At 39.1% G+C, this 12,388-nt stretch overlaps 1 protein-coding gene across 1 annotated transcript in view; it reads right to left on the reverse strand.

Moving 5' to 3' along the window:
* TMEM67 (transmembrane protein 67) overlaps positions 1–12,388 on the reverse strand; it is a 61,590-nt gene that overhangs the window by 12,719 nt on the left and 36,483 nt on the right. Inside the window, exons 15-21 of the mRNA XM_049781935.1 lie at positions 11,976–12,032; positions 10,608–10,706; positions 8,544–8,642; positions 7,376–7,462; positions 4,980–5,079; positions 4,746–4,885; positions 1,826–1,966 (exon numbers count right to left, since the gene is read on the reverse strand). Of these exons, the coding sequence (XP_049637892.1) occupies positions 1,826–1,966; positions 4,746–4,885; positions 4,980–5,079; positions 7,376–7,462; positions 8,544–8,642; positions 10,608–10,706; positions 11,976–12,032 (723 nt within the window). The remainder of the gene's footprint in view (positions 1–1,825; positions 1,967–4,745; positions 4,886–4,979; positions 5,080–7,375; positions 7,463–8,543; positions 8,643–10,607; positions 10,707–11,975; positions 12,033–12,388) is intronic.

Genomic DNA, 12,388 nt, shown 5'->3' on the forward strand with positions numbered 1-12,388 from the left:
AATCCAATAGTGTGATTCATTTTACTCATGGGAAAGTCTAGAAGCAAGGGTTATAAGGACAGGTATTAGGGAATTTTCCCTTCTGGAGAAGCTCGTGTTCTCCTATGACAAAGAACAGAGCAGGTATTAGTGCTAAGTGTTTTAGTTGTTTCTTTTGCTTCCTTCTTTTTCATTCCTTTTTTACTTTAAAACTTTTATAATATAGGGGCCAGAGAGATAGTACAACAGGTAGGGCACTTGCCTTCCAGGTAGTTAGCTCAAGGTTTGACACACGGCACCCCCTATAGTCCCCTGAGCATTGCCAGGTGTAATTCCTGAGTAAAGAGCCAGAAATGAGATCTAAGTATTGCCAGTGTGGCCCCAAAACAACAAAAACACTTTTATTTTATAATAACTAAGGATAGTATACAGAGATGTCAAAATTAAAAAATGGCACATCTAAATCTTATATAAATAAAAATCAACAACAATGCCCAGCATGCCTGGAACTTAAAATGTTTATGCCAATTGCACGTCAAGAAAGCATGTGGGAAAAAAAGAAAATAGAGAAGAAGAAAAAGGTGAGGAAATATAGGAAAAAATTGTCCTGTTTAAATTATGGGACCTGAGGTTAAGATTTAAAAAAGTTATTTGTTTTTTTTTTGTTTATTTATTTACTTATTTATTTTAGTTTTCAGGTCACACCCAGTGGCGTTCAGGGGCTACTCCTGGCTCTGCACTCAGAAACTGCTCCTGGCAGGCTTGGGGAACCATATGGTAATGCCAGAAATCGAACCCAGGTCCGTCCCAGTCAGCCGCGTGCAAGGCAAACACCCTACTGCTGTGCTAATAATTGTTTTAGTTTGCATTATATTACAAAAAAAAATCCACAAAGGGCGCTGGCAATTTGAGAATCCATGCTTCATATATATAAATAATAAGTTATACTTTTAAAACTGAAAGATACTATGTTAAATGAAGTGAGCCAGACGAAGAAGGATAAATAACAGAATATCTATCACTTATATGTGGTATGTAGAACAACTACATGAAGAAATGCAATGGTCTAAGTGGGAGTTGTCTCCAACGCCATGGGCCCCAAAGTCTAGTGAGGAGTAGGAAAGAAACTGAGGGGAGGAGGAGAAACACAAGTATGAAAGGATGGGGTTCAGGGGCCAAGCGGTCTCAGGTGCATTGGTGGAGATGAAGAAAAAGGACAGAACTAAATATCCAAGCCAGAGTCAATAACAATGGAATCGAGAGACCCAAACTCTAAGAATATAAACTTTAAATGGGCTTTTTTTTTAACAGGAAGGGTGGGGGTCAAAGGGTGGGGTTTGGGATGTACTCTGGAAACATGGTGAAGAGAGGTTGATACTGGTGGTGGGATCGGCCCTGATCATTGTATGTCTGAAACTCAATTATGAAGGACTTTGTTCATCATGATGGTTTCAATAAAATAAAACAAAATTTAAAATATTAATACTTCAATAATAATAATAATAGTTCCATGAGTAGAAAGCTTCAGACTCCAAAAGACCTTGTGTAGCCCACTACTTATAACATCTTGTATTCTGAAATCAAATTCCAGGTCTGCAACCACCAACTAAATGATTTTAAGCAACTCGATCTTTTTGTACGTCAGTGTCTTCCTCTGTAACATGAAAACACCAACAGAACCAAAAGAACTCTAGAGGTTACTAGAAAGATTACACTGTATATGAAGTCCTGTCATTATTATTGCTCTTGCCACTTGTCTGCAGCAGAAACCCAGAAGTCATCGCTCTATAAAGAGAACTACAACTATAAAGAGGCAAGTAAAGTGAAAAGAAAAATCTCTCGTTACTTGTATAAATCCAATGGTGAGCCAAAGGGCAGCTGATACTGCATATCTCAGAATGCGGCTGTAAGGAGCGATGTAGCTAACTGGGTTTCTGGAAAGACTAGAGGATGGGTCCATCAGTGCCAAGTTCTTGAATCCCACAACCTGAAATTAAAAAAGAAATGTAGCATTTAAACACACTTACATTTTCTATCGTCTGAAATGATAGAATTGGAGGTAGGAACATTGTATGGCTAACACCCTGTTGTAAAAGGTCTTTGTAAATCACAGTCTCTTTTGAAAAATAGCTTTTCAATTTTTTCTCTAATAATAGGCATTTATTTCTAAGGACAGAAACACATAAGAATAAAGCTCTACATAGATATGTTTAACACTAGTTTCATTTCTTAAGGTCTTGACTATAGAAGGATTAAATAAAAATCACTAGTTATCTGTGGTTTCCCTTTATTACAAAAGAAAACAAGCATTTACACAGACAACGCAGAACCTATTACCATAATCTTGCAATTCTACAACAGACCATCTTTACATAAAGGATTTGGGAAACTTGAAGGGTGAGGGCGGAAAAATAGGAATAAACACAGGTTGGTATTTATTCGACTTTGCTCTGCTTATTCTTGGGGAAGGGGCTACATATTTTCTAAGATGGTAATTTATTTTTTATGTTTGTCTTTTGTGGGTAATTCAAATGGAATCAATACACACTTGCACAGAATCATATCATGTAACTGAGTGTGGTCAGCATCTGCCCTCGCCCCTCTGGAGCTCATTTAACTATATTTAGCTGTCCAAAATAGCTTCTCATGTTAACACCTTATATTTAAAATAATTTTCCTGAAAGGAAAATTCCCCTTTTTAATTTTAATAACTTAATAGCAGCATTAGCTTGGAGTCAATTGCTTACTTTAAGCTGTTGGTATTCACATACGTTGCTTTGGTGCTGGGAATGACCAAAGGCAATGCCACCAGGATTATGCTTGGCATAAATGGAGATGCTCGGATTGAATCTGAGATCTTTATGGCATAAGTAATACACATATTTTTCAAATTATTTTAATATATTTTCCCAAAGAATAAAATAGTATTCTTTGGCCTTTTATATACATAAAATAATATGAGTATCTAACCCACCTCACAACATGCTAAATGCAGATTGCACTTAGTGATTTTGTGCACCCAAGTGCAAGTGCATGACCCCTAATGCCCTGCAACTAAAGTGTTTGGTCCCAGCAAGCATCTCATCCAAGGGCTCAACACCTGGCAAGCACCCCAGCCAAGCAGACGTAATCTGTACTCACTACCACCATGACCATCATGACAACAAGAGGGAAGGAAAGAAAGAAAAACAAATGAACAAACAAAAGAACCTCTACTACAAGTGAACTTCTACAATACTGTTCACCTCACCCATTTTCTAGCTTTAAGACAAGGAATGAGGGAAAGGAAGCAGAAGAATAAAAAATTAAGGCACAGAGATATAAAAGTAATTTATATCCAATCTTTTAAGTAGCTAACTCCTGAGGATGCCTGCTACTCATCAATAGTTTTCACATTTTAGACTCACATTCAGTACTGTATACAAATGGTCTTTAATAATTTTAACCTGATCCATAATATAAGTAAACAGCGATATATATGTATATATACATGAATATTATTATGTATTCCCTTGTTCAGTTATAGCTCTTTGTGCAGACAAACCCCACAGGTATTCAATAATAATGTTGGAACTTTAACGATATCATAGTAGCTTTATTTTGAAACAGAGATGGGGGGCCAGAGTCACATCCTGAGATACTCAGCCAACAGCACCAGCCTGCCTCAAGGCCAGGGTACAGAGATGTGTATCAGCTTGTGTGCTGGTAGTTTTCTGAAACCTCCAGGCCACACCCAGCAATGCAGAGGAATTTCAGGGCTGCCTCCAGCAGTATTGAAAGTGCCACGTGGTGTTAGGGACCAAATTGGGTTCTGTGGCCCTTTTGCAATCTGCATGATTGCTATAATAGCTAAACTGAAGTGAGAATGGGTCATAAAGAGCTGGGGTCACTTTGGAACTACTGAATCAATCTTGAGGCAGGAGGCTGGGTATAAGAATCTGGCAAAAGGGCTGGAGTGACAGCACAGTGGTAGGGCATTTGCCTTGCATATCGCTGTCCCAGGACGAACCTTGGTTCGATCCCTAATATTCCATATGGTCCCCCAAGCCAGGAGCGATTTCTGAGCACATACCCTGGAGTAACCCGAGAGTCACTGGGTGTGGCCCAAAAACCAAAATAAAGAAAGAATCTGACTAAATTTCCCAGAGATTCTGACTATAAACCAGTGGTTTCAAAGGTCCTGTTTACCTAGAATAGTTAGTTGCATTTTACACAGCAAAAATAGAAAGGTGATAGCTGGCTGTGGAGGGATCACAAGCATGAGCTGTTTAGTGAATCTGCAGTTGCATTTTTACCAGGTAAAAAATAGACTCTGGAGATTGGCAACACAGCAATGTGAATGTATTTAACATCACTGAACTATATACCATAATAAAAAAATAAAGATGGGCATTTTCAAAGTATGTATTCCTAACAGATTTTTTTTAAAAGTCATGCAGTCATTACATGACAGTAATATTTAAACTTTAGAAAATTTGAACACTAACCTGGAAACTTAGCTGACCTGCATAAAATTAACACTGATGGGACCGGAGCCATAGCACAGTAGTAGGGCATTTGCCTTGCATGCAGATGACTCAGAACGAACCTGGGTTCAATCCCCGGTGTCCCATATGGTCCCCCAAGCCTGCCAGCAGTTATTTCTGAACACAGAGCCAGGAGTAACCTGAGTTTCACCAGGTGTGGCCCCAAAACCAAACCAAACCAAACCAAAACACTGATGAGGTACTCAAAAGTTATACATAATAATATCAAATAGTGCCTACCTCCAAAAAGAAGAGAACAGAAACTACTTGGAAAAGTGGGTTAATTTTTCTCACAGCCTGAATTTCATTCCATTCGTTTGCGACAAAATACGTCCTCCATATGCTCACAGGGACGGCTGAACTCCGGACACCACCCTCACCTGGTCAGGAAGAAATGAGTGAGTAAATATGATTCAGCTTCCTGGTCCTGAAAAGGCAGCAAAGGAATCTGGGTACAAATGGTATGCCAATTACCTTCAATAGCTCGAAGTATCTTTCCTTTAGGTCGCTCCCAATCAATGAAGAAAATATCTATGGTAATCTGGGATACTAGCTTATGCAAAAACTGCAGAGCCTGAGAATGACAAACAAAACACCCTCAGAGTAAGGATGTTTACAAAACCAAAACCCAGACAGCAACAAATATCCTACGCTCAGGGAATAGAAATTCTGTAAATGTCAAATGAAATAATACCAGTAGAACTAGATCAAATAATCTGGAATCACCAAACTCACAGAATGCTCCCATATATGTCCATTTGACTCTCTTCTTCCCTTTCTCTTGGCAGGGGGTTGAGCTTTTGGTCCACAGCTAGTTGTGCCCAGGGCTTAATCCTAACTCTACACTCAGAAATAAATTCCGGCAGAATTTGGGAGGTCATATTCACTGCCAGGATCAGCCACAGAAAAAGCAAGTGCTAGAACTTCTGTATTCCGTCTCTGGTCCCTTCTATCATACTTCAAAATATGAAAAGGACAAAAGGTGACAGATGAGGTAGCCTGTGTGTGTTTGTATGTGTAAAAGAGAGAACTTTTATTCACACAGAGCTTTGCACAAGTGACTCTTTCCAAAGATTCTGAAAGTATATTTGAATTTTTAATAATCTGATTTCTACATATGCAAAGACATTTTCAACTACAATTTACTCTTCTTAAAGGATCAATAATTCAGAATGCTCTCTCTGTTAGGTTTTTTTGTTTGTTTTTGGTATTGAAATTTATGATTTTAAAAGAAATACTATGGACACATCTGTTTTATCTAATGCAAGCAGTAGGTTTAAATGAAGGCATTCTTCCTAATAGATCAGTGACTGCCAAGCCCATTGCCCTACCACATCCCTTTTAAGAAAATAATTACTCTATATGATTTCCCTCAATCCACCTCTTCAGCAAGTAAAGAGGACCCCATAATGAAATTTGGATTCCTATTACATTCTGAGGCCATTCTAGCATTCCCCAGAGAGGCAGAATCACTATTTTGAGAAAGATCAGAATAGGTATATTATTGACCAAACAGAAAACAGAAGTCTGTATATGGGATAATTCTTCTTGGAGATCATAGATCAATGGGGAATACAAATACTTAAAAACCATAATAAATGGGAATGGAGAGGTGGCACTAGAGGTTAAGGTGTCTGCCTTGTAAGCACTAGCCAAGGAAGGACCCCGGTTCAATCCCCCGGTGTCCCATATGGTCCCCCAAGCCAGGGGCAATTTTCTGAGCACTTAGCCAGGAGTAACCCCTGAGCATCAAATGGGTGTGGCCCAAAAAACCATAATAATTGTGATGTCAGATACCAGAAAGGCATATCAATGGTTTTCACAAACATGGTCAGAAAAACAAGGGGCAGAGGAGACAAGAAATATTGACACAGAAAACTTCTAAGATTGCAGTACTTCATCCAGAATGTTAATAATGAACCTTTTCTTAAACATTTTTTTTAACTTTATTTATCGATTGGTTCATTGACTGATTGGTTTCTGGGCCACACCAGTGGAGCTCAGGGGTCCTCCTGGCTCTACACTCAGAAATATGGGATGCTGGAATCGAGGAAATCAAACCAGGTCCCCCTTCCCTCGTTGGCCGCATGCAAGGCAAGCACCCTACTGCTGTGCTATCTCTCCGGCACCTACAAAGAACCTTAATTAACACAGAAAAAATTCATGCCTAAGGTATTTTGTATTCTGTAAATAGACCATCACACTTTAATGACTTTATACCTGACTTATTAAGTTAGCTGTAACTATGACAGAGGGGTAGACAGAAACTACAAAGGTTAAGTCACTTGCTTTGCCCACCAGTAACCCTGTGTCAACCCCCAGAACCACAGTCAGTACCCTGTGCACTGCCGGGAGTGATCCCTAAGTACAAAGCCAGGACTAAGCCTGAGTACCTCCAAGGTTGGTTAAAAAATAATAATGATAGGGGCTGGAGTGACAGTGCAGTGGCAGGGCGTTTGCCATAGATGAGGTTGACCTAGGATGAATCTGGTTTGATCCCTGACATCCCATATGGTCCCCCAAGCCCGGAGCAATTTCTGAACGCAGAGCAGGAGTAACTCCCGAGTGTCACCGGGTGTGACCCAAAGACCAATAATAATAATAATAATAATAATAATGATAATAATAATAAACAATAACTATAACTCACATTAGTCCAAATATATTTACAGATTCTTAGAAAAACTGATTTAAGATAGATTTGCCAAATGAGCTATCTCCTATAAATAAAAGTAAACTTCCTCAGTAAAACACACTAATTTGTACTTTTCAAAAGCAGTTCTCACCACAAATTTTGAAAACATTTCAATTTTACTGGCAAGGCTTATAGTATGTCTTTGAAATCCAGTAGCCTGTCCTTTAAAACTTACCTTAAGGGCAAAAGCACATCCCACGTAAGTGACAAAACGCTCTTCCTGCTCTGGTACTGGGAGCAAAACTGAGACAGACTTCTGGGCCTTTGATGAAAATCGTATTAGAAACATGAGCACACATTTTCACAGTTGTTTACTGAGCATCATTTATAAATAAAAGAAATCACAATAGAGAAAAACGGTTTAGAAATGTGTTTTTTTTTTTTTTTTTTTGGTTTTTGGGCCACACCCTGTGACGCTCAGGGGTTACTCCTGGCTATGCGCTCAGAAGTTACTCCTGGCTTCTTGGGGGACCATATGGGACGCCGGGGGGATCGAACCGCGTCCGTCCTAGGCTAGCGCAGGCAAGGCAGGCACCTTACCTCCAGCGCCACCGCCCGGCCCCGGTTTAGAAATGTTTTACTTCAGGAATCACTGAATAAGCACAGCACACCCAGGAAATGGTGAGGTTGGCATTTGCCTTAGTACTTTTGGTGAGAAATAACCACAAATAAAATAGTTATTTGAAAAAGATAGCTGGGGGGGGGCGGTGAGGTGGCGCTAGAGGTAAGATGTCTGCCTTGCTAGCGCTAACCAAGGAAGGACCTCGGTTCAATCCCCAGGTGTCCCATATGGTCCCCCCAAGCCAGGGGCAATTTCTGAGTGCTTAGCCAGGAGTAGCCCCTGAGCATCAACCGGGTGTGGCTGAAAAACAAACAAAACAAAACAAAACAAAAAAAAAAAAAAAGAAAGAAAAAGATTGCTGGGGCAGAAAGATAAGTAAGTACTTGCCTTACATGCGGTTGACCAGGCTCAATTTCTGGCATCCCATATAGCCCCCCACCAAATTCTATGAGGAAGAGTGATTCCTGATTGTAAAGTAATTAGTATTCTCTGAGAAATGAGTGTGGCCCCGAAACAAAAAAAAAAAAAAAAAGACAGGGGCCAGAGAGATAGCAAAGCAGTTGGGCATTTGCCTTACATGTGGCTGACCCAGGAGGGACCCAGCTTGATGCCTAGCATCCAATATGGTCCCCCAGTCTGCCAGGGGTGATATCTGACTGCAGAACCAGGAGTAACCCCTGAGCACCGCTGGGTGTGTCCTGCCCCACCAGAAGAAAAAAAATAATGAGAAAAAGATAGCTTACCAGCTATTGGCATATGTTAAATTGAGAAACTCACTTACTTTGAAGAAAATCAGCCAATAGAGACCTGTTCCCACTGTAATGATGAAGAAAACATTGGCTAGATCACCAGCATAGTATATCAAGAATTTCATGAAGGTCTGCAATTGGAAGAGAATCACAATCCTTACAGATTTCACCTATTTTATACAATCATTTTTATTTATATATCTACCTAGCGCTTCAAGCTCCTTGAAAACTCAAAATAAAAAATAAAAAGGAGAGTGTGTTTCCTGTGAGGTAAATGTGGAGACCAGCCTGGGATGGAAAAGAGGCGAGACAAGGACACTGAGCATTTTTCTAGTCAATGAGTGGTAAGTGTACTTGAGAAATAACTACATTAACAACTATCATGGCAGTGCTAGTGAGTGCGATAAGTAGAATGCCTGTGTTGAAATCAGGCAGGGTTGGGGAGGAGGGAAATGGGGGTCAGTGGTGGTAGGATGGTTGTACTAGTGAAAGGGGGTGTTCATTTTATGACTGAAACCCAACTACAAACATGTTTGTAATCATGGTTGCTTAAAGATTTTTTTAAAGATTAAAATAAATAAGTAAGTAAATAAAAAAATCGGCCTCTTGGTCTAAGTGGAGGAAAGAGAAGCATTTAAAACTACAGTTACAAATCTGCCAGAGGTGAAGGGAAGATAAGAAAAAGACAAGTTATTCTCATTATCAAATTCTAGTTGCCAGTATCTTTTTGGTACAATATTTTGGTGAAGGCAACAGTTGTTTCCCTTTTTGCAACCCACAGATTCTATCTTTCAGAAAGGAATCTATTTATGCTTCTGTTTACAGAAGCATTCTGTAAAATATATAAATTGGGGCTGGAGAGATAGCATGGAGGCAAGGTGTTTGCTTTTCATGCAGAAGGACGGTGGTTCGAATCCCGGCATCCTACATGGTCCCCCGAGCCTGCCAGGAGTGACTTCTGAGCGTAGAACCAAGAGGAACCCCTGAGCACTGCCAGGTGTGACCAAAAAACAAAACAAAACAAAACAAACAAAAATATATATAAATTGTATTTTATAAATACACATTTTTTTTTTAATTTTTGGGCCACACCTGGTGACACTCACGAGTCACTTCTGGCTCTGCGCTCAGAAATTGATCCTCGCTAGGGGGACCGTATGTGGCTCCTGGGACCAAACCAAGATCTGTCCTGGGTCAGCCACGTGCAAGGCAAACACCCTACTGATGTGCTATTGCTCCAGCCCCTAAATATACATATTTATAAGTAGATATTTAATATATATATTTATTTTATTTACTTATATCTATTGTATATATTCTTATTATACAATATATAAATATATATTCTACATGAATTTATATTCATTATATATTCATAATGTATAGTACATAAAGAATACATACATTATATTTGTTGGATTTGGGTTTTGTTATTTTATTTTACACCTTTTTTGGGTGGCATTTTTTTGTTTGTTTTTTTGGACCACACCCGGTGATGTTCAAGGGTTACTCCTGGCTCTGAACTCAGAAATTGCTTCTGGCTTGGGGGACCATATGGGATGCTGGGAGATTGAACTGCGTCCGTCCTAGGCTAGTGCCGGCAAGGCAGACACCTTGCCTCTCCATGCCACCACTCCTGCCCCTTGGGTGGCATTTTTAAAGTTGCTTTGCTTCAGTAACAATGATAATTATTTTTAAATAATCTCTTTGCCTTTTCCTTTATTTGTATATAGTAATTCTGTACTAGTTACAAGTGCACTGTTTTCCTGGCAGGCTCGGGGGACCATATGGGATGCCGGGATTCGAACCTCCATCCTTCTGCATGCAAGGCAAATGCCCTACCTCCATGCTATCTCTCTGGCCCCGCCTAGCTGTGTCTTAATAAAATGATATGAAATGTTCAGAAAAGAATCAGAGAGATAGCATAGGCATAAGGCAAAACTGCCTTGCATATATAGACAACTTGATCCCCAGGACTGTGTATGGCCTCCTGAATATCACCAGGAGTAAGCTGGTCCAATCCCTTCCTCCTCCCTTAGCCCCCCCCAAATAAGTCAAAAGATTGAAGTGTACTCAAATAACTTCTGAGACCATACCTGTAAATCAATCATGGGACTCCCAATGCGCCTCTTCCACCCTGCTGTCCTCAAAAGTGATAACAAGACAGCCAGTCCCCCCAGCACACCCAGAGCAATCTAAAGACAAAAAATACAATTTGAAGTTCAAGTGCTGTTCTTCATCAATGTTAAAAAGAACTAAAAATAGAAGGTACTCTAAAGCATGGTAGAGGGTATATTGAAAGGACAGCAGAGTCAAGCTGAAGAAACTCCCAACAGCAAAATATAAGACAATTTGAACAACAAAACAGTAATGAGTTATAACTGCAGGGAAAACAAAAATTCAAGGCCAAAGTGATTTGAATGAGGTTGCAAAGAAATTATGGAAACAAACAAACAAAAATCATCATTAAATATCACCGCAAACCTTTTTTTTTTATTATTTTTTTTTAGTTTTTGGGTCACACCCAGCAGCACTCAGAGGTTACTCCTGGCTCTACGCTCAGAAATTGCTCCTGTTAGGCTTAGGGGACCATGTGGGATGCTGGGACTGGAACCACCATCCTTCTGCATGCAAGGCAAATGTCCTACCTCCATGTTATCTCTCCAGCCCCAACTGCAAACCTTTTCAATAACTGCCAATAAAAGCTCAAGTTTAGAGGGCAAAATGAGAAACATTTATTTTCAAAATTCCCACAGACATAATTTTAGTGAAATGACCAAAGTTAACATGGCAGTAAGAAGACATACTACATGTATCTTCTGATAGGATGCACTGAAAATGATAGTGCAGATTAGTGCCGAAGCCATATTTAAACACAGGAAAATGTCAGTAAATAGAGTTGAGAGTCAAATTAAAATTAACCAGTTATTCTTTAATTAAGAATTAATATTAAGGTAATCAAAGACTGAAGGACTGTCAGATAAAGGAGACTAAGGAGGGTCCAAAGTGATAGTACAGCAGGTAGGGTGCTTGCCTTGTTCATGACCAACCCGGGTGCAATCCCCTGTATGTGGTCCTCTGAGACTGCCAGGAGTAATTCTTGAGTTCAGAGCCAGGAGTAAGCCCTGAGCAACAACAGATATGACCCAAAAAATAAAAATAAAGGACACTGAGGAGCTATAATTGCTTAATGTGTTAAGACTCTTGAACTGAATCCTGAATAGAAAAAAGATAAGCAAAAACATTTGTAAAATTTAGAGTATTTGGATTAACATTAGTTAAATTCATACACATCAGTATTGATTTTCTGATCATGATCAATGAGCTACGGCTGTGCAAGATGTTAATATCAGATGAGGGTAAGTGACAACAACATGGCAAAACTCATCATTTTGACAACTTTTCTGCACATCTAAACATGTTTTAAAATACGCTATATTTTTAACAGATTAAACTAAACTTACATCTGTCTGGACATATGCTTCTCTTTGGTTCATTTCATATTTGACTGAGAAAGAAACCTGATATTTAAAAGAAAGCAAATAAGTCAAAGTGAAATTATGTAACACAAATCATAAAAATACATTCATAAACATTTGTTAAAGGTTTTTAAACTATATAAAATTACATGGGAGAATTACTCAATTTTTTGTCAATTTCTATAATATGTGCACAAGAGGTAAACACATTATCAATTAATTTCTCTTTACCTTTTTCTCCTAGTAAATAACATTAAATATACTTCTATATGGCAAAGGAGAGAAATACAAATTTTTATTGGTGATCCTAAGGTAGAAATACAGTTGCAGATTATGATGATGCAACTTGGAACATAATACCATGTAATTAAAGTTCCATATGGGGGGCCGGGTAGGTG

This window comes from Suncus etruscus, chromosome 10 (genome assembly GCF_024139225.1).
Source record: "Suncus etruscus isolate mSunEtr1 chromosome 10, mSunEtr1.pri.cur, whole genome shotgun sequence".
In the NCBI taxonomy this organism is placed as follows: domain Eukaryota; kingdom Metazoa; phylum Chordata; class Mammalia; order Eulipotyphla; family Soricidae; genus Suncus; species Suncus etruscus.